The following is a 14,366-nucleotide window of genomic DNA, read 5'->3' as shown; positions in this document are numbered from 1 at the left end:
TTCTTTACTCAAAGATTTTCACATAACTTTCTATTTTTGCAAGGYCAAGGCAGATGCCGCACAGCTGCGTGAGGGCCATGTGAGGCAGGTCACTTGCTYCCCTCCACAGCCTCATGCTGTGCACCTCTGAGAACTCTGAATGGAAATGCACTCATTTCACCTATTTTCCTTCGCAGTCAACTCCTAAACTAAACCACACAAGCAGTACGATTAATCACATGGACGACATAGCAGAGTAAGTATGTGTGCCTCATGTTATTGCAATTTAGAGGAACTGGTTTCTTGGAGGAAGGGTTTGGGGAGTATCCGCTATTAGTGCATCACTGTTGAAAAGTTAAATTCTTCATTAAAAAGACTTCTTCCTTCGTTATTAAAACACCTTGTTCATGCTGCTAATTGCAAGCAAATATTTTCAGCACCAAAGCACTGGCTCTGCTTTTGGCAAATGTACCCTAGGGTTGTGCTTGTGGTCAAGCTTTGTTATAAAGTGAACTTCTGTGACTAATTTTGCAGCAATTTTCATTTTGAAGTCAGGAATCATTTTATTGGTATTAGGAGCTGGAGGATATGGCAGAGTGACGATATCAGTGTTCACCTATTCGCTGATCATTACTTTTGTGATTTTGTTTTTTCATTTTGAAGCACCTGCAGCCATGCTATTACATAAGAATATCATTTTTTAAGTGAAAAAAGAGAAGAAAAGGAAAACCAAGTTTCTCACTGACAAGAACTTGAAATGTTCCTTACAATCTCAGAAAAAGGAAGGTAAATAAAAATAACTCGTTGTTCTATAATTTCATATTTAATATATTTTGTAGTCATCATTTATGAACTAATTTGCCGAATTTTTATTTTGGCAGTCTGGATCATGGTTTCTAAACCACTGTGCTCAATAAAACTGTAATTTCTTTTACCAAATAAAAGAATAAATGTGCTACTCCCAGGTTATTGGAAAAATGAACCCTGTCTCTTATTTATTTATTTATTTAGAAAGCACATACAGCAATGCATGGAAAGGGGAAGAGAGATGCAAAACTGGTGAGCATACAAATCCATTTCAAAAGAAATAGTGAGACACTTCCCAGATGATTAGTAGTACATCAGTCTATGTRAGCATTTAAACTGTTGTACCTCTAGATTAAAAAAAAACAAACCACAGAGAATTTCTGAAGAACAAGGTAAAATCTATATCTCAGAAATCCGACCACAATCAACTTGTAGGCAACATTTTTGTTTTGTTTTTATTCCCGATATTTCCTCAAAGATGTCCTTCCCACTCATGCTATGGTTTCCTTCCTCAGTGTCCTCCTCTGGTGACAAGTGAGGATACTTGTGAATGATGATTTCCCCTTCGTTCTTGACCTTTTCTTTAACTTCTTCTGGTGCTTGAGTGAAATTCCAAGCTCCTCCATGATAGCGTTGAAAGACAGACACTGGGGGAACATGGAAATTGCATTAAACACCTTTCTGGTAGGCTTCAGCCCTACTCTCTGCACCAACTGTGGCTTTTATAATCTTAATGGCAGGGCTAGGAGGCTGGTGAATCAATGCTCCAGCTTTGAAGCAACCCCCTGATGTACAGTAACCGTAGTTGCCCAAAGTAGTTTTGCCTAACTTGCCTTCCACTGAAATAGATCCAACTTTGGTTTAAATGCAATTATGAGCCTTTCTGAAACTCTACCCAAACACATTTAGGATGCTTATGAGAGCTTCAAATCATAAGATGTCCCCTTTTTTCAGTAGGTACGTTTCCTCCTCACCTTCAAACAAAATAATGTTTATTTTTCAACTCTGTGAAAAATTTGCTAATACTAAAGAAAATAAAACCATTCTTGAAGATTTCTTTGTGGGTTTGCTATTTTCCCCTCTTGAAATTAAGAGACATTTCTAAAATACAGCACATTCCTTGGGGGTCATCTTTCTTTAGAAAGAATCTTCTTCAAGTATTGTGTGTCTAAGAAAGGAGAGAAATTACCACAAGAATGTGGTAGCTGAATAGCTTAGAAAGAAAGCAGAAATCTTGTCTTTTTCTTTTTCTTTTTCTTTTTTTGCTTTTTTTTTTCTAATGAACACAACATTAACAGACACATTTCATATAAGTGGACAAATCCTTTAGAATCAACAGCTATAATAATTATATACAACACTCAAACACACACAAAAGAAGCTTTAAGTGGAAGTATCTAGCAAAGGAAAAAAATGTTCCATACCAATATATATATAAATAGATTATTTATATATAAAATGAACTGAGGGTRGTAGTGCAAAACACAGCTTTAACACATCTTACCTTAATCATGTTGAATAAGCCCTTCCTAACAGACTTTCTAGCATTTAAAACTGATTATTTTTAAAACTGGTTGAAAAAACAAGTAACAGAAACAGTACACAGATGTTTCTTTATATCAAATATAAACTCTCTTCTAGAATGATACAACTGCAAGATTAGCAGTGCTCAGGTCTTAATCAGTCAATTGTAATCTCAGAATGATACAGGGCTAAAAAAATTCAAATTGGATATGTTATTCGAAGAGGTACCTAGCTATTGCAGAGAAATATTTTCAAATGCAGAAACCAGCGTGAGGGCAAACTGAATCAAGACTAAATCATTTGTCTAAGGTGTAAAGTGAAATCCATAGTAGTGACTTTCACACTTTGTACTTCTTCCTAGCCAGCATAAACGTATGTATGAAGTATTTAGCCCTGATTCTGCAAATCAAAAGAGCTCAAGAGGTCAGGAAAGCAGTGTGTGTGCATTTTCAATGTATATTTTCTTCCATATGTCAGGAAAGCAGTGTGTGTGCATTTTCAATGTATATTTTCTTCCATATGTCAACATATCCATTTGTGGAGTGGGCTGAACATAGACTAGGAGTGTATGGTATGTTAAGCGTATAGGTTTTTTTTTTTTTTGTGGTAGATGAAAAAAGCAATAGATATAGGCGAGAACAGACTTTGCTTGTCCAATTGTCATTTAAATAGACCCTTTGCCAATGTAATATAGGAATTCCAGCACTGCTGGAGTGAGAATCAGTGGTCTCTGCTGGAGCACCATGCCCTCTGGCAGCAGCAGGTGGGGCAGGTATCATCCTAATACTGAAGTCATTCCTATATTGCTTGGGCAAGGCTTTTGTAGAGAGTAGCACCACTAACTTCCTAGCTAATAAAAGTATATGCTGACTTGGCATAGATAATTTATCTCTACTATCTTAGTTTTGAATGATTTTTGAAATCCAGATTACAATGTCATTCCAGAATTCCATGGAAACTAAGGATGGGACTATATTAACTATTTATAGACTTTGTAAAGTTTATTTTTGTTTTCTTTATTCATTACTCCTACTAACCTGTATGTTATGTATGTGTTTAACAAAAGCCATCAATCACTGTGGTGTGAATGTAGGGATGACTACTGYAGATCCAACAGTATGTTCTGCTGCCTTGCTTTAATATGCTTGCATTTGCATCTTCCAAACCGATTGATATTATTCAGGCTACAGAGTTAGCATTATGTCCTCTTAACTTCGTATCGACAAGATATTTTGATGAAGATTGTCTTACATGTTTGAAATGTAATTATTAAGTATGTGTAGTTTTTAACATCTGACTACTTGATTTGTGAAGTGCCCAACTGATTCCAGTTCCACAGCTATCATTAGCTATATGTAAACTATTTTTAAAGAAATGTTACCAAAAATATTTCAAACTATTCTTAGGAATAGCTTTAGTCTCTAGATGTTGTCTCCAAAAAAGTATATTTTTGCCTAATTAGTCATCAATATTATTTACATCTAAAATTAAATATAAAACCATTAGTGCTTCTGTTCACAGCCTTTCCTGTAAACTGATCAAGTTTATTCACTCAGTAAAGTATATATAGAGATATATATTTCTGATTCAAAATCTAAAAGGTCTCTGCCTCTTAGAAACTGCTTGTTAGACCAACCTAGCAATGCAAAGCCCCAATATGATGATCTATGGAAAAGAAAGGCCAATTCCAAAGCTCAAAATCTGTGAGAATGGACTCCATTATCATACAAAAAGAGTGACTGGGCAAGAGTTAGAGACATAACTACAACTCTGATTATGCATTTTATGCATATCTCTACATTTGACACTTTGGAGAAAACCAGCTGGAGGTTGCAAAGGATATTAAAAACCTGAGGGGTCTGGAGCTTTCTATGTCTATGTCTCTGCCTTCAAACAGAGCTTCAGATAGTCCAAAAGTGCAATCTGGGAAGACACTTTGAACATTCAAGGCTTTGGCTAATCACTACGAAGGGCAGTTCTGCCAAAAACTTTCTTTTGAGGCCTAAGAAACATAGCATAAAATCCAATTTATCTCCAAGCTTGTGTGTATACCACACTTCACTGGTTCACAGCCCCGTAGCAAAAGAAAGCTTTTCAAGCAAAGCTCTCATTCCAATGTGTGTGTCATGCAAAGCGGGATCAGGAAACTGAACAACAAGTCACAAGTTGGAGCCRCCCTGAAACTTTCAAAAAGTAAAAAACTGTCAGTGATACAGAGCAAGTACGAGCTCAGTTTGAATGCTGATTTACTTACTTAGGGATTACAGGAGAAATGATGGACAGGAAATATATTGAGGGATCTCCCAAGGCACAATCTGAATATGTGGAGTAAAATTACAGCATCTTTTATAAAGGGTATTATAAAATTAWCATTTCATTTAAAAGAATAATATTCTATTAATCTGTTCTATTAATATCATGTTCAGATAACCAAATGGAAAAGGTTTCTTCAAAAAGCTATTTTTTACATGCTGTAAGTCCACTTTTGAGATATCACTGAGAAGAAAGCTAAGAACATGGTAATATATTTAACATTGTGCTTTTAATCATCTTGACTTTCTCATTCTAGTCATGTTGAAATGTTGCAGTATGTGGTCTGTGAGGCTAAAAGGGAAAGACATCATTTTAAAATACAATAGGTTTGGGTCTGCTTGGGATAGGAGGCTCTTCTCTTTGCCCTTTGGTCATTTCAGCAGGCCTTAAAAGCGTGCCCATGAACCTCTCAAATCTTTCTTTAAATTCCATACAGAAGACTATGTTAAGCTTTGTGATAGTTATAGATTTAGAATTTGAAAATGTCAAAAAAAAAAAAAAGAAATAAGACAGAAAAAAAGAATCCATAATCGGGCTTTATCAGTCTGATGCTAACGTCACCAGGCTACCTTTGAGTACAAGAATTTCAATTGCATTTTATTAATGCCTCACAAAAAAATAACAATCAAAAAAGAGCAGTGTGCTGTGCTGGAYCTGAGAACTATCAAAATCAGTAAATCAGGGGATTTTAAATTATTCTGGGGAAAAAAAAAAAMCCCAAAACTGGCTAAGGCACAGACAAGGAACTGCAGAAATCAGTATTTTTTCCTCTGCATTRCTCTCATTATGGTAGTAAGACCCACAGTTGGGACACTGACATATGCCTGCTGCTGAGAGCAAAGTCATTTGTTGTGCCTAGTGCACTGAAGATAAAAGGTACAGAGCAGTTTCTCTGAATAAGCAAACTGCTGTTGCAGCACATTAAGAATCTGTTTGCGTGTTCTGTCAAACAGAATACATATCAATGCATATCAGACTGTGTCTGAGGAGACCACTAATTGAAGCACTTTAATCTGTCAGAGTCTATTGAGCAACTGAACAGTGAGCACCAAAACAGTTCCACAGTAACCCATTTTCAGTGTTCCTCAGTTTCCTATTTGACAGAAAACAAAACAAACCAAAAAACAAACAAACAAACCCCAGTAAATTTACCTGCCAGYCTCACCAACCATCTAAACAGTGATGGGACTGCCCAGTGAAGGCATAAGTTGCCACAGTCATGTGGCAAATTGGGATTATTGCCTTCAGTGGATGGGATCAATTTGTCATTCAGAGAAGAAGGGAAATTTGCAGGCTTGATAACTTCACAAAAAATCCTTTTTTTTTTTTTTTCACAAGAATCTCACTGAGACTGGGCACTTCTTCTCTCCCTTCTCCTCCTCATCCATTTCCAAATAACTCAAGATATGAAGACTTACTATTCAAGGCTGAGGGTGATGACACAAGCACCCAAAGCCATGTCAATGCTTTGAGGAAACACTAATCTGGATGCTGAAAGATGGTGTAGTTCCACCATGCAGTCATGTTGCTCATCCACTCCAAACCTGGCTTTCTGGAATTACTTTTATTCTTCTCATTCTTGTCTTGTCTCATCCTTCCTCCCTCATTCCCCCTGCACCTTTACCTRTTTAGATGCTTGCAAGGGGAGGAACTGCTGCTGGGTAAGGAGAAGCACGCTGGCCCAAGCCAAACCAACCTACCCGTGACTTGAGGCTAATTCAGTTGTCATCCCTTTGCTTTCCAAGATAACTTCCTTGAAAGCTCACAGTTCTGCGCATTYCATGGGAGGTGCTGGGGGCCATGCCTTCCACCAGCTTCACCATTAACCCACCTTCTCTGGAGGCCTTGCAAAAGCAGGTTCTGCGTTTACAAGCATATTTATGTTCAGGCTGGGGCTGTGCACTGGCTCTTCACAGCATCTGCTGCTGGCGTAGCTACTAAGTGGGTTTTTAATAAACTTCTTTGTAGCTAGGTATGRTGTTCCATTAGGGACCATAAGGAGCTGATTTGCAATTCCCACAGACAAGTTGCAGTCTGCAATGATGTGATGAAATTGTCCCTAGCTTTGGGGATAACTTGGCACAAAGGAAAAATCACTTTTACCAAGAACGTGGGTATTTCCCTGACAGATATGGAAATGTTTGTCCCTCAAGTGACAGGAATGAAAAAGTTTCTCCAAAAAGTGACAGAAACTTTCTAGATTKGGTGTTCATCTAAACAATGATTAGGAAAACTGGTTGAAGCTGTGACCCAGAGGAATTCTTGAGCAATGATAAAGATAAGCACATTAGTAATTTTCTTTCTCATCTGAGAGCTCAGAGTAGCTAGTTTTAATTAGCTTTAAGTTTCTTCAACAGGGAAACTGCAGACAAAAGTGCTTTCTTAAGCTGAAGATAAAGAAGATCTAATACAGGTCTTTGTTGTTAAGAAGGTTCATTTCATGAAGAATCGAAGCTTTCAAGGCTCTATTCAAACAAGCCTGAAACCCCATTTTGAGCGAGACAATTTCTCAGTTTGGAGTGGGACATAAACATTCATRTACACAGATGGACACAGACAGAGAAGAATTGGTGTAGCCCAGCTGTGAGAAGTCCATCTTAGCCACAACAAATGCTAAGTCCATGAAGCTATCAAGATTAATGTCAGCCTAAATGGCCTTGACCAGAAATTGTAAAGTAAATAGGGGGAAATCTTGGGTCTCAGTATGCGACTACTGAAACCCTACTGTTTTTTTTTTTTCAGTTAGGTATAAGCAAACCAATTCAAGAGAAGACCAGAGCCTTGTTGGAGTGCTGCAGTGATTAAGGGTGAAAGCGTCCACTAGAACGAGTTTCCAAACTGCAGCAGAGTCCAGAAATAGCTCCTCAATAAAATAGATCATTAACTTGTGTCACAAGAAGGAACTACAGTACGTGAGAAAACATAAAATAGATGTGAAAGGTGGGAAATGAATTGGTGAAATTGGAGGAAAGCTGGGATGTAATGAAATGCAACAGGTGAAAGGTAAACATGCTTTGAAAACAAGGCTGATTGCCTTGGTTCGTGACATCGTATGAGCTGACATTTGTATACATTTTGTGCATCCCAGATTATAGTCATATATTTTCCAGTGGCAACAACAGATCCAGGCTGCTGTCTTCTGCCTTGACAGTTTCCAGATCAGCTGAGAACTAGCATAATGAAATCAATATCCTTCCAGGATATAAGAAACGTCTCATACCAGCTTCCTACACAGAAGCTTCCTCATCTGCTTTAACATGCAGAACAGCTTTACTGTTGAATATATATTGAAATCTTGATTTTTACTGGCAGTTATGTTATAACAGAGTCTTCTATGTTAGAAAGCCTTTTGGAACAACAGAAATCGCTCAAGCCAAGTCTATGGAGTTAAGCTGTGAAAGGTAGAGTATATAGCCGTGAGTGCTTGAGGGTGCTTTTCTTGAATAGGTTYTTAAATGTTAATGGTTACATGGCATAAAATTTAATTGATAGATATGATTTTGTGGTATGATAGTTACTTGGAGGCTTTGTCTAATGAATTTTAAATGGATGAATTACAATTCATTAAATATTGACACTGGAAATAAGATATGCCAGCTAAAATCTCTGGTTGTTTATAAAAGGGGTTCAGAAAGTTAATGGAGCCCTGCAGGTTATTTTCTGAGGTTTATAAAGAAAAGCCTGGCCCACTTGCTGAATGCTTTTGCAGAGACCAAGAAAAATATTTCTTCATGGTTTCTGGTAAAAAAAGACCAAAAAAAAAAAAAAGACCACATGAACATGAAAAGGGGGTAAATAATTTTTCTTACCTAAAAATGCTGAATTACTACATGATAAAATCACATATGTACACAGGCTACCTTAACGCTTAAAATCTCTTAATCTATTACCCTAATTCTTTGCTGTACGTGTAATTATGTTCTGTGATATGCATCTAAACTGCCCAAATTTCCAGGATTCTGGTAATCTATATTAGATAATCTTATTTGCTGCTGAATCAAGAGGCCTTTTGAAGTCATGAGCTATGTGTTGATAAGCCCAACTTTTCTCATTAGSTACACTGTTTAAGATTAATGCTTCCCATTGGACACACCTTTCTTCTTTCCTGACTATACAGTGTGAATTGAGGGCTGTGTTCGAATCCCTCGCTCCTCCCGGATTAACTTGCCACAGTCTAACTCCGTAGATAATGTGGTGCCAGAGGTGGAGTTGGATGGGTGGGTTTGCTTACACTGTAGTCCGTAAAAGAAACAAAAGGCCTTGCATGCAAGAAAAAAAATGGAGAAGATAAATAAACAAATGAAGTAAAAAATTAAGAATTTAAATTAAATTAAAACTAAATGTTAAGAACTAAAAACAAACAAACATGAGAATGACATTCAAAAGCTTTTAAATCAAAAGAAATTCTGCTTTGGGAAACATATAGGTTACGTATTGCATTAAATTTAGACTTCAAATTAGCTTTGTGATAGTATATACTGTATAGCATTTGTCACCTAAGATGCTTATAATCACTTGAATAAAAATAAAACGAACTAAGAGAAATCAGGAAGTCATACTAATACCACTGGTGTTACTTCCTTCTGTACAATCACTTCCACATGATAATTTAGTGATGGGTGTGTATGATGTTGCCACATTAACTTATTTAATTAAAGATATTTGTTTTGATGAGACAGTCTGTTATCAATAACACATCACTGTGACACAGTAGTAGAGTGTTAACATACACAGAAACTGCATATGCATATGCATATAGGATTTCCTGAATATTACATTATTCACCCCAAGTAATGCTAAGTAAATTAACAATCTCCTCATAAAGCTTTAGGACTATTTTAATGTTGATTTCAGAAATACATTACCCTTCCCAGTCTCCTGTAGAACTCCTGAGAGAACCTTTGGTTCTATTATCATTAATACTAAAACTTTAATTTCCTGCATTATATCTCCAAAATATCTGAACAAAACAACTCCCGAGTCATGAATAAAACCAAGATCTTGATACATTCTTTGTGCATTTAGCGCTAAAACTGCTCTATAGTGTTRAAGTGCTAAATGGAAATCCAGTATCCATCCAAAATGTATCCATCATTTCTGTCTGGTTTATTCCAAGGTAGGGACACTTTGATTAATACAGCCTGCAGAACTGCTCCCTATGAGCCATGTGTGCCACTCGTACATGGTACCATTGACTGTAGGGATGGCTTGCTCCAGAACCAGTGTGTGTCCTTGTGAAGGAGCCTGCACAGTGAAGAGCTCATCTTTTTTTTTGCATCATACAGCAAGAGCCAAGACCACTGACACTGGCATTTGCTCCAAAGTGAGTGATCTTCTGAAAAGGGAGGTGGTAAGTAGGAGTCACSTCTCTCTTCCCTTTACAAGTCTGAACAGCAAGGGTGCAGTCAACAATTATTGGGAGCCCTTCTCAACAACATGGTGATTCATCCTACCCAAAAGGTCTGAAAGCAAGAAATCCTCTCAAGTCCCCACTGCCTAGGCTGCCTGTCTTTCTCAGCCTGGTTCCCASTACCACTGCTGTACATGGCCAAACTGCTTCTCTGAGACCAAGTTCAAAAGACTCTTCTTCTCCCACTCATCCCTACTGCCTTTTTGAAGTTATTTTTTTCCACTAGTCATTTCTGTCATTAGCTTCATAGGATTACTTAGATGGTTAYAATGAATTGTCCACTGAAGAGCTTCTGCCTTTCCCACCTAAATGCAAAGTGATCTTAAGTAACTTGCTTAGAGGTAAGCATTCAGTAACTAAAAAAAATGAAGTTTGGTGGTACAAACTCACGTCCTGGTCATTGCCTCAGGGGTCACTGATGGTGCAACACATAGTGAACAAAAGGGGTGCTTGTCCCTGTAATATGTCCTGTCACTGTGGACAGGAGCTGAGCAKATACAGTCAATGAGCCAAACAGATCAGAGTCTGGGTGATGGCCAGAATCAAAGCAATGCCAGAGAAGGCAGCCAGGGAAAGAAGCTCTGAGCGCAACTTCATGAACTGGCTTGGAGTTATTGCTCATGTCTTGTTTCTTTTACAGTGTATTCAGTGGTTGAATAAACTGATGTTTGCACCCTATTTTAATGATTGACTCTATTTCACAAAGTGCTGTAATATTCTGGGCATGATTAATACACAGCATTTTTTTTTGTTTTCCTTGTGCCCTTTTAAATTGCTCTGTATGCTTCAGTGGAGTTGCATCCAAACTTTCTTTGGATCCACCATCCTATTCTACCATAGCATCCATCATCTTTCTGCAGGCCTCCCTGCTTTTAAGTGCACATTTCAACACAGCATGGGCAAACACCCACCCGGGAAATAAATGCTTTCTAGAGCAAGAAAAAAAATTGCTCTTGGGGATTTAGAAATATATTCCTGCTGTTATTCCAAGGGCTGGTGCTAAAACCACACAGAGAAATCCAGCTCTGCGTTTATTCCCTTTCAAGGTAATTTACACCTGAAGTGTAAATCATAAAAATCAAGCAGAAACTGTTTGAGAAATTAATTGGAATTGTTCTGTGCTGCTGTACTAAACAACACTAGTTGGATTGTGGATAAGGTACTACCCCATTCTTACTAATGAATTATTTGTTTTTACTGCCAGGACTTATAGCAAGAGTTCAGCAACACAAAATCTTCAGCCTGGCTCTGCAGAGAGCCTTTCAAAAAGAGACATGTAATGCAGTAATCTCCCCATCCACCAATCTCAAATTCCAGAAACAGAAACAAACTGAAAATGGATGACTTACCTGTTCAATGTCGCTGTTTTTCCGTGATTTATATATAAATTCACCAATGGCTACAAATACGGAAAGAACAAGCCCTGCAGCAAGCACTATAAAGATGCCCCCAATATTCTCTACCCCGAGAGCGCTGGCCTCTTTGCTGTCCTCCTCAGGGCAGCCATTGCCTCGCCACCACTTCTCCTTCATCATGTGCAGCTTTCCCTCCTCCTGCAGCTGCAGAATGGCAATGGTGATTTTGTCTCTGTACGGAGACCCTGCAAAGCGAGAGCGAGACATTCCAGCAAGACATCGGTAGTAGAGGTGCACCCCTAGCACGAGACTGATTATTTCTGCTAGAAAGTCCTGGTTTCTATTCAGCTGGAAGAGAGGAAGAGATCTRGTGTTTGCCCTAGGGAATGGAAAGCAGAAGGCTCCTTTGGTGTGGTTATTTGTATGGGAATTCATTACAATTTCTAGGGTCTCCTACTAAGGCTTATTTAAGCCTTGACAGTGGATTTTCTCATTAAATAATTCTTCCATATCAGGTTGGAATATTGCTTTGAGCATCCTTTGAGACCACCAGCTTTGCATCTTCCCTATTTACTCCAACATCTGTTTATTTTTCCTGCTGCATGTAAAATGAGTAGTTGTCTAAGAAAAAACCCACAGTGAATCAAATACACACTCTTCTCATTTATACCTGCATCTGCCCACTACTGCACTTTGACTGCCTAAGAGCTTTTAGCTACACAAGCTCGCCTGGTCTGTTTTGTGCATGTGTGTGCCCTGCAGTAACACTGGCATTGTAAGCTGAAAGGAGTAACTATTTCTCTCTCCCTCTCTTTTTTCCTTTTTTTTTTTTTTTTTTTTTTTTAAATCAATAGCTAGCTGAGTGATGCATCTTCAGGCTGAGCAGTATTAATGGGCCTGTACAGCACTGGGCAAATGGTGGGGTCAAGGCTGGTCAGTTCAATCTGTTGAGGTTTGCCCCTTGTGCTCTTTTCTGTCTGTCCCCTTCCTAAATTTCTGCTGCCTATGGTTCAGTTCAGTAAACAGCTTTTGCAGAAGCCTAAGGCTGGACCCCTCCAGGAGAGCAGGGCAGAGACTTCACTCCTCGTCCTGTTCTGGAGTGGTGCACGGCAAAAGGAGATTGCTACCAATTAGCTTTTGCCATGGTGCTGGAAGCTGATGATAGCAATATTTTTGATGATTATAACTCACAAGCGGAAGGCGTTTCTGGCATTGTGAGAGATACATTTCTTCGCTGGACAAAGATTTTAGGATTGCAAGGAGGGGAGAGTTGGGAGAAAGGCCTTAGGACACAGGATGTATGTGCTCCCAGCCCCTGCCGTGTTGGGTTTTCTGTGGTTGGAAGGTTTTAATATYCAGACTGCAATGCCTCCATTGTGGCCAATCCTTTCTCTGTAGCTAACTACCTTCCTCTGCTTTAGCACATTAACGAGACCACTTTCTTCAGCTGTAATTCGACAAAGTCACATTTTGTCACAAATTAAAGTCGTGACAATTCTCAGTGTGCTCAAGGTAAACAAGCTTTAAGGCAGAATGTGGGCTAGAGTTTTGGTGATAATTTGGTGTACGGAGATGCAGACACTTAGGGAATTCTCACTGAGGACCGCTTTTGTATCTTTATGCATCTAAATAGCCTTGGAAATTCGGCCTTACAGCTTCATTCGTCTTTCTTATGTGTCTGTGCAGGACACTATTAAAAATAATTGCRCCATGAACACAGGTCCCCCTCTGTGCTTTCTATTTCCTTAGCCTGCAGCATTGTCTGAGGAGAAGCAATGTGGAAAACATTCCCCTTCTTCATTTGTCACACCAACATGCAGCTATTTTTCAGCATATCCTACTGCCAGTATTAGGACATGCTGTGACCACAGATGCCAAGAGACATGTGTGAGATTATAAAAAGTCCATCTGGGAAGTCAGCAATCAGCAGTCACTGCTTTATGTAGCCAGCATTCAAAGGAAAATATGCCTGCTGCAAGAATAGATGATTTCCATGAATGATGCAAAACAAAACACAATAGAAAACAAAACAGAAAGTTTAAAAATTGTCTTTGAATTACTACCAGTGAAAATGGCAAAGTCTCTTAGAAGGAAAAAGCAGAATTGTTTCCACTGTAGGAGAGGTTTGTCCTCCTGATAGCTGGATTTTGTTAAGCTATAGGACCCATGTATCCTCCCTTGTCTGGAAGGACATAGCTATTAAGAAAAGTGAAGCAGCCTGAATCACGGAGCAGGATTTATGGGGATGTTCATTCTTTCTCGAGATGTTTATGTTGCCAGCAGGATTATCCCAATTCGTCTTGAGAGTAACAGGTACATCTATATTTCCATAGATACTTTTAAAGTTTGTCAAGTGTGCCTGGAGCACTGGATTGGCAATATTTCATTGGTGAGCCCTAAAACTACGCACAAATCCATCTTAACACSTCTTTGCATATTCCACACATCATTTACGACCTCTGGGCTATTAGCAGTCTACTACTCAGGCCAAGCAATATATCTATCCACTTTCCTASCAGTCTCCCAAGTAAAGGGTAGTGGCATTAGTGTTACAATTACTTGCATCAGCACTGTTAGTGATAGTAGAAATTAATATCTGTCTTGACACCTATAATAACACTGATTTCTCTGACTGGATTCCTCCCAGGGTGACCTTTTGCATAGTTTTTACTTTGAGGTGCCTCTTTTACAGCAGTATTTTCAGAGTGCAGCAAGCACATTATCAAGCATGACTGCAGATTTTTGAACAGTAGAATTCTTTGCCAATTATCTAATGCAAAACCCTGCATTTTGTGACCCATGGGCTGAATAACAAAAAGAAATAATAAACATAATGTTTGTTGAAACACCCATACTCTGTTCATCCTACCTTAGCACAGTAAAAGAGTCTTTTAACTTGCAGAGGTTGCTTAGACAAATAAAGTGATAAGTTTTCTCTATTCATAGAAGAACTTCTAAAAAAATCTCCTTCCTGTTTT

General features: G+C 38.4%; 1 protein-coding gene across 2 annotated transcripts in view; it reads right to left on the bottom strand.

Moving 5' to 3' along the window:
- Positions 1-1,010: 1,010 nt before the first annotated feature.
- Positions 1,011-14,366, bottom strand: part of GRIK1 (glutamate ionotropic receptor kainate type subunit 1) — a 161,613-nt gene continuing 148,257 nt past the window's right edge. The window contains exons 15-16 of one of the 2 annotated variants that reach the window (XM_026033660.1): positions 11,383-11,633; positions 1,011-1,433 (exon numbers count right to left, since the gene is read on the bottom strand). In XM_026033660.1, the coding sequence (XP_025889445.1) occupies positions 1,278-1,433; positions 11,383-11,633 (407 nt within the window). In that variant the 3' untranslated portion in view covers positions 1,011-1,277. Of the gene's footprint in view, positions 1,434-8,703; positions 8,883-11,382; positions 11,634-14,366 lie in introns of those variants that run through there. The other variant, XM_026033659.1, reaches the window with a different exon arrangement.

This window comes from Nothoprocta perdicaria, unplaced genomic scaffold (genome assembly GCF_003342845.1).
Source record: "Nothoprocta perdicaria isolate Ctin4 unplaced genomic scaffold, notPer1 scaffold_130, whole genome shotgun sequence".
Lineage (NCBI taxonomy): Eukaryota > Metazoa > Chordata > Aves > Tinamiformes > Tinamidae > Nothoprocta > Nothoprocta perdicaria.
This window is presented reverse-complemented; position numbering and strand designations above follow the sequence as displayed.